Source organism: Hevea brasiliensis, chromosome 16 (genome assembly GCF_030052815.1).
Source record: "Hevea brasiliensis isolate MT/VB/25A 57/8 chromosome 16, ASM3005281v1, whole genome shotgun sequence".
NCBI lineage: Eukaryota > Viridiplantae > Streptophyta > Magnoliopsida > Malpighiales > Euphorbiaceae > Hevea > Hevea brasiliensis.
The window spans coordinates 50,303,657-50,309,750 of NC_079508.1; the positions used below are offsets into that span (position 1 = coordinate 50,303,657).

The 6,094-nt window shown below is 29.2% G+C and overlaps 1 protein-coding gene across 1 annotated transcript; it reads right to left on the reverse strand.

The window, feature by feature from the left end:
• Nucleotides 1-698: 698 nt before the first annotated feature.
• Nucleotides 699-4,545, reverse strand: LOC131174554 (putative wall-associated receptor kinase-like 16). The gene is made up of 3 exons (XM_058138256.1): nt 3,669-4,545; nt 2,002-2,160; nt 699-1,921 (listed from the first exon to the last, which is right to left on the reverse strand). Exons 1-3 carry the CDS (start codon nt 4,486-4,488, stop codon nt 723-725), a joined length of 2,178 nt encoding a protein of 725 aa, XP_057994239.1. The 5' UTR covers nt 4,489-4,545; the 3' UTR covers nt 699-722.
• Nucleotides 4,546-6,094: the final 1,549 nt, after the last annotated feature.

Genomic DNA, 6,094 nt, shown 5'->3' on the forward strand with positions numbered 1-6,094 from the left:
CCGTGTAGAAGGTGAGGGAGCAAGGCCTCGGCATAAGAGATTAATTATAAAAATAACATGAAAAAAATTATTTATTAAATTAGTGTGAATTTAAAATTATTTATAAAAATAGTGTTGTAAAAAAATAATAATAATTGAAAAAGAAATTTTATGAGAGACATTTAAATTAGAAAACGTCATTTCAGAAAGAAAATAATTTAATCATAAAAAATATTAAAAATAAAAATAATAAATTACCCCAAAATATTTTTGTATATAATTTATTATTATTATTATGGATAATTATGATAATTTATATTAAATAACATTTTAGTATAAAAATACTTTCAATACTATTAAAAGCATTTTTCAATACATAATTAAAAAAATATTCAATTTTCCCAATTGAGTCTTTAAAATCTTCATTGCAGAAAATATCTTTTCAATATTTACGGTTGTAATAGGTAATATCAATACCAATTTTTCACAAGCAAACAAACTTATAAATATATTAAAATTTTCATATATTACATGTAAATCGTCAATTTCTCATATATTATTAATCTAAATGCTAATTCTCCAGTTTAAAATTCTACAGGCAAGGGTAAAAGGCAGTTACACTGGAATTTGAAGGACAGAGACAAGTGAGCATTGCAAGCAATGGTCATTTTATCCAAATCCGGGAATGGACATAACACACGGGCAGAATTTAAAAAAAAAAATTGAAAATAATAATAAAAAAGTCATCTGCCATCACCTACTGATAAAATTACATGGTTTTTCATGCTATCATAGCTAGCACTTGCAGTGCTATCATCTCCATGTCCAAAATCGTTGCATTGCTCACCAAGCAAGTGCTCTGTCTCCTCTGGGTTCACTTGAGGCCATGTATGCACTTCCACCATTCTCAGGCCCTCCAATTCCATTGCAACTTCCTTCATAGAGGGCCTCTCCTCCCCTTTCAATCTTAAGCAACTTGCGGCTAACCTCGCTACTTCCTCAATCTGCTCTTCCTTTCCTTGATTTGTGATACGACTATCAAGAACCTCAAACAATTTTCCCCTTTTCACAGAAGAAAGAAAATACATAGCCAGACTTCTCTCTTCCTCGGGACGATCAAAGCAGAGTGCCTTCATACTTGTCAGTAGCTCCACAAGTATTACTCCGAAGCTATACACATCACTCTTATCAGTCAATTGGCTTGTGAGCAGGTATTCTGGGTCCAAGTATCCCAAAGTTCCTTGCATCATAGTTGATAACTGAGTCTCATCCAGTGGAACCAACCTTGAAGCTCCAAAATCAGACACTTTTGCAGTGTAATCAGCATCTAAGAGGATGTTGGTAGTCTTGACATCTCTGTGGATGATTGGCACAGAAGCTGCTGAATGCAAATAGGACAATGCTCCTGCCATTTCTGCAGCTATCTTTAGACGGGTATGCCATGAGAGGGCTGGCAATCCATTGCTTTCATTGTGTATGTGGTCGAAGAGGGTACCATTGGTGATGAATTCATAAACTAGTAATGGGACTGGAGTCTCTAAACAACAACCCAAGAGCCTGACCACATTCTTGTGGTTAATTTGGGACAGCACCACCACCTCATTAATGAATTGTTCTATTTGGTTTTGATCAACTGTTATTGACTTCTTGATGGCAACTAGTCTGTTATCTGTTAAAATTCCTTTATAAACAGTGCCGAAACCTCCTTTGCCAATGATTGTATTCTCGTCATAGTTATCAGTGGCCTTCTTCAACTCCTCTGCTGTAAAGATTTTTGCCGTATGATCAGGGGTTCCTTCTCGTCTAGAAAGTTTCTGTTGTAAGATGGCGCCACCATTTTGCCGGAAGAATTTTTCCTTTAGCTTGATGAGCTTTCTTTTCCTGAAGACCAAGTAAAGCCAGGAGGCAGTAACAACCAAGGCTGTAAAGCCTATGCCAATACCTATAGTTAAAATGATTTAGAACATTTTTCATGGACTCTATATAAGACTGTTGAAATTGAGGAAAAGATTTGGTAAATACCTAGAATGATTCTAACAAGTGACAATTGATTGGGGGTGCAACCTTTTCCTCCCTTTCTTCCATCTCCATGGTATCCCTTCGGGCAAGAACATGTGTAGCTTCCATTCGTGTTAGTGCATTTATCTGTGCAGTCATTTTCATTTTCGCATTCATCGATATCTGCAGGTAATTAAGTTTTACCCAATAAACTCATAAATAAATTATAAAATAAACAAATTATATTTTTATATCATAAATAAATTATGAGAAAAATACTATTTAACGTCTGTATATATTTTAATAAAACTAACTATTTAATTCCTTTATTTTGAAAAAACACATTTAGTCTCTCTATTTTTCTAATTTGTAACCATTTAGATCCTCTTATTATTTTAAAGCGATTTTCTTTTTCTTAACTTAATTATTCAATCATTATAATTTGAATAATATAATTATTTAATTCTGTAATTTTAAATCAATAAATTATTTACTCATTGTCTATAATTATTCTCTATCTCTTTTGACTAACTTGATTAATAGTAATGTTAATGTGAGCAACTAAATAGTTCATAGATTAAAATTAAAAGAGCTAAATAGTGTATTTCTCAAAATAGATAAATTAAATAGTTAGTTTCGATAAAATGCAAAGACTAATATTAATTTTTCAATAAATTATAATCATTAATTACACAGTAAAAAGTAATAATTTCATTTTAAAAATCTCACCATAATTACAAATCTTATTTCATATTGATAATTCTATTTACAAATATTATATATCTATGTGTGAAGACTTGAACTTGAGACCTCTCAACTTTCAATATCTTTTGTAGTCATTATTGATAAAATAATTATATTATATAATTTATTTTTTATAATTTAATTATTGAGGTACAACAAAAACAATAATTTATTTTATTTATTTTTAACGAGAAACAAGTTAATTTTTTAAGTATGTTTCTCTTAACAGAAGAGTATTTTTATTAAAATTAACCGTTAGTCAACTATTAACTAGAAATAGTCAACCTAAATTTGATGAACTAAATTATTACAAATATTAAAAGTATAAGGACTTAATTTTTAGAAAAAGTGAAATGTGTCACAAGATACACTTAAATTGTTATAGCTTTAACTCCTTTAACAGAATAACTATTTAACTAATAGAAAATATAAAGAATAATTTATTTTTATCAAAAATGAAAATAAATTAAAATGTAATTTTTATCATGCCTTAAAAAATAAATTATAAATTATCTTTAATTTAAATACGAGTAAAATAAATAAATTATATATTGATCAGGTCCTAGCTACCTAATAACAAGTTGACCTCTCAACTTAGGAATGGGCAAGTTTCAAAGTTCAGCTTTCCTTAATTTCCCTTCTTTTGTACAAAATTCAACTTTAATTTGATTAATTTAAGATACTCTCAATTGATTTTTGTTGATAATCGAGGAAGAATCTTATTGAAACTTTAATATGACATATATACAATGACTCAGCATATTATAATACTAAAAATAAAATATAAATCAAAAAGCAAATTGAGTACAAAAAAATCTTAATTTAATTTATCTCTATCCCAATAAAATTTTGTGACAATGATAAAAATCATTGCAACATAAAACTTATATAATGTTTTTAATTTCTAGAATTAAAATTACAGTTAGTTTGTGAAAGAAGTGAAATACCTTGGCATCCAACGTACGGGTTCCCCTGGTAACCCGTCTTGCATTTACAAAGATACCCCGAAATGTTGTCAGGTGGCTGATAGCTTTGGGCATGATCCTTGCAGGCGCTTGTGTTGTACTTGATTGACCAATCAAGCACCATTGGGAATTCTGTAGTATTTGATATATTTTGAAGGTATTTGAAGGAGAAATTAAATTTGCTATCTTCTACAATAAAGGCGTAAGTACAGGGGTTGAAATTTGAGACATTGGTGTGATTGTTGAAGCTGCGTGCAGAGACTTTAGAGCGGTATAGTCCGTCAGGAATCTCTGTCTGGCAACACCCACTGCCGGAGCAAGAGTTATCGTCCACGAATCCACGCTCAGCACAGACAGACATGCACCCCGACTTATACAATTTCCCATGTCGAAAGCCTTCGAGGTATGCATAACTGTCACAGCCAATAACAGTGAACTTGTTTCGGGATTTTGAGATTGTGAAATTTGACAAATTGAGGATATGTCGTCGGAATCCCGGCTGATGTGCGCCCGACTGGTTGTAGCAATCTCGGGCAGCAACTGTGGCGATTTCCAACTTGCCATCTAGAGTTATGTTTGTGACCTTGATATTTGATTTCCTCAGAAATGGCTGCGGAGGGCTGAAACTATCGTTGCAGGTGATGAGGAACTCCGGGCTTAGATAACACCCGTCGAAACCAAAAGGATATGGAATGGTTAAATTTCCACAACGATCAGAGCAGCGACTCCTATTTTGAGTTGCTGCTGGCGCTACAATAGATGATATTAGCACAACGAACATAAGCAAAGCAAGGAAACCCATGGTGTCAAGCCGCCAAGAACTGTTATAATTTTCTTTGGGACTTTTCGAAGTTAAAGCAGGTTCGTAGCTTTTTTATAGGAAGTCACATGAGAAAATATTTTTGTGAAATTCTTGTTTAAATTTGATTTATGTAATTTAAGGTATAATTATGTGAAATTTACATATTTAATATATAAATTTTATTATATTTATATTTTAAATATATGATAAATTAAATTTAAGTGAGAAAAATTTAATATTATTTTATATTTTTCAGCATTTAGAATATTTAAAAAATAAATAAAAGAAAAAATTAATTTTTAATATTATAAATATATATTATTAATTTAATATTATAATTAAATATTTAAAAATATTTTTAAAAAAATTTTACATACAAATTAAAAATCAATTAAAATTTTATAAAGCAGAGGCGTCTTTTTCTTTTTCTTTTTTTGGTCTGAAAGCAGAGGCGTCTTTGAATAAACGATAACATTGGGCTCCAATTAAGCCATAGCTTAAACTAAAGTTGACATTTTGAACATAACATTACGTTTTTTACTTACTTCCTTAGTAATTAATAATTAAATGCATTAACATGTCACATAGGTGAAATAATATATATATATATAATTTCTTTCAAAATCACATTAAACTATTTAACTTAAAGAAATAATAATTTAATTGAATCTCAAAAATTAAAAAATATTATTAACATAAGTATCTATTTTCATTAAAATATATTTTCATTGTTTTTTCTGACTACTTCAATATTTTTAATTATATTTGACTATTAATTGAGCAAAATATATGATACTTGTTAGTAAAAATCATAAATCTATCAATAAGTTTTAATTTTATTTTTAATATTATAAAATTTTGAGTTATAATTTATTTTAAATAAATTAAAAAATATGAGTTTTTTATTTAAAAAATTATTAAGTTGCACTATGCTTTTTATATTTTATCTCTTTTTTTTAATATATCAATCTCAAGAATTAATCCATTCAAAAGCATTTTTGAAACAACTAAGTGTGGTGGAGAATGGATATTGACCTAAAAGTAGACTTGGGCCATTTGGGCGCGTGGATCGTGATTGAGATGAATGCTAAGTTTCGATTCTTAATGATTTTGGATAATAGTGTTTTTTTTATTCAGTTTGAAAATTATGCACCACCATGCGTACCTGCTGATGGAAAGGCAGAAAACGACGTAGCAGGTCAATGACAATGTCTTCGGCTTTTACAAGCTAGGCGTGTCACTTGGGTTGCTAGATAAGTTTTACTAGTACACTAATCATTATGAACTCCAACAACTCCAAAAAAATTTTCCATACAATTGTCTCGCAGAAAATGAAAGAAAAGAAGGAAAATCACCGCCATAGAATTTGTAAGAATATGAAACTATATTGGAGAATCAGTTAGAATTTAAGATCTCAAAAAATATTTATTGAAGAATTGAGGATAATTATTTTAATCATCTTTCTATTAAGAATATTTAAGGACAATAAAAATAATATGATCTCCAATAAAAAAATTACCTAAAAATTTTATTCTGAATAATATAAATTTCATATATATATATATATATATATATATATATATATATATATATATATATATATATG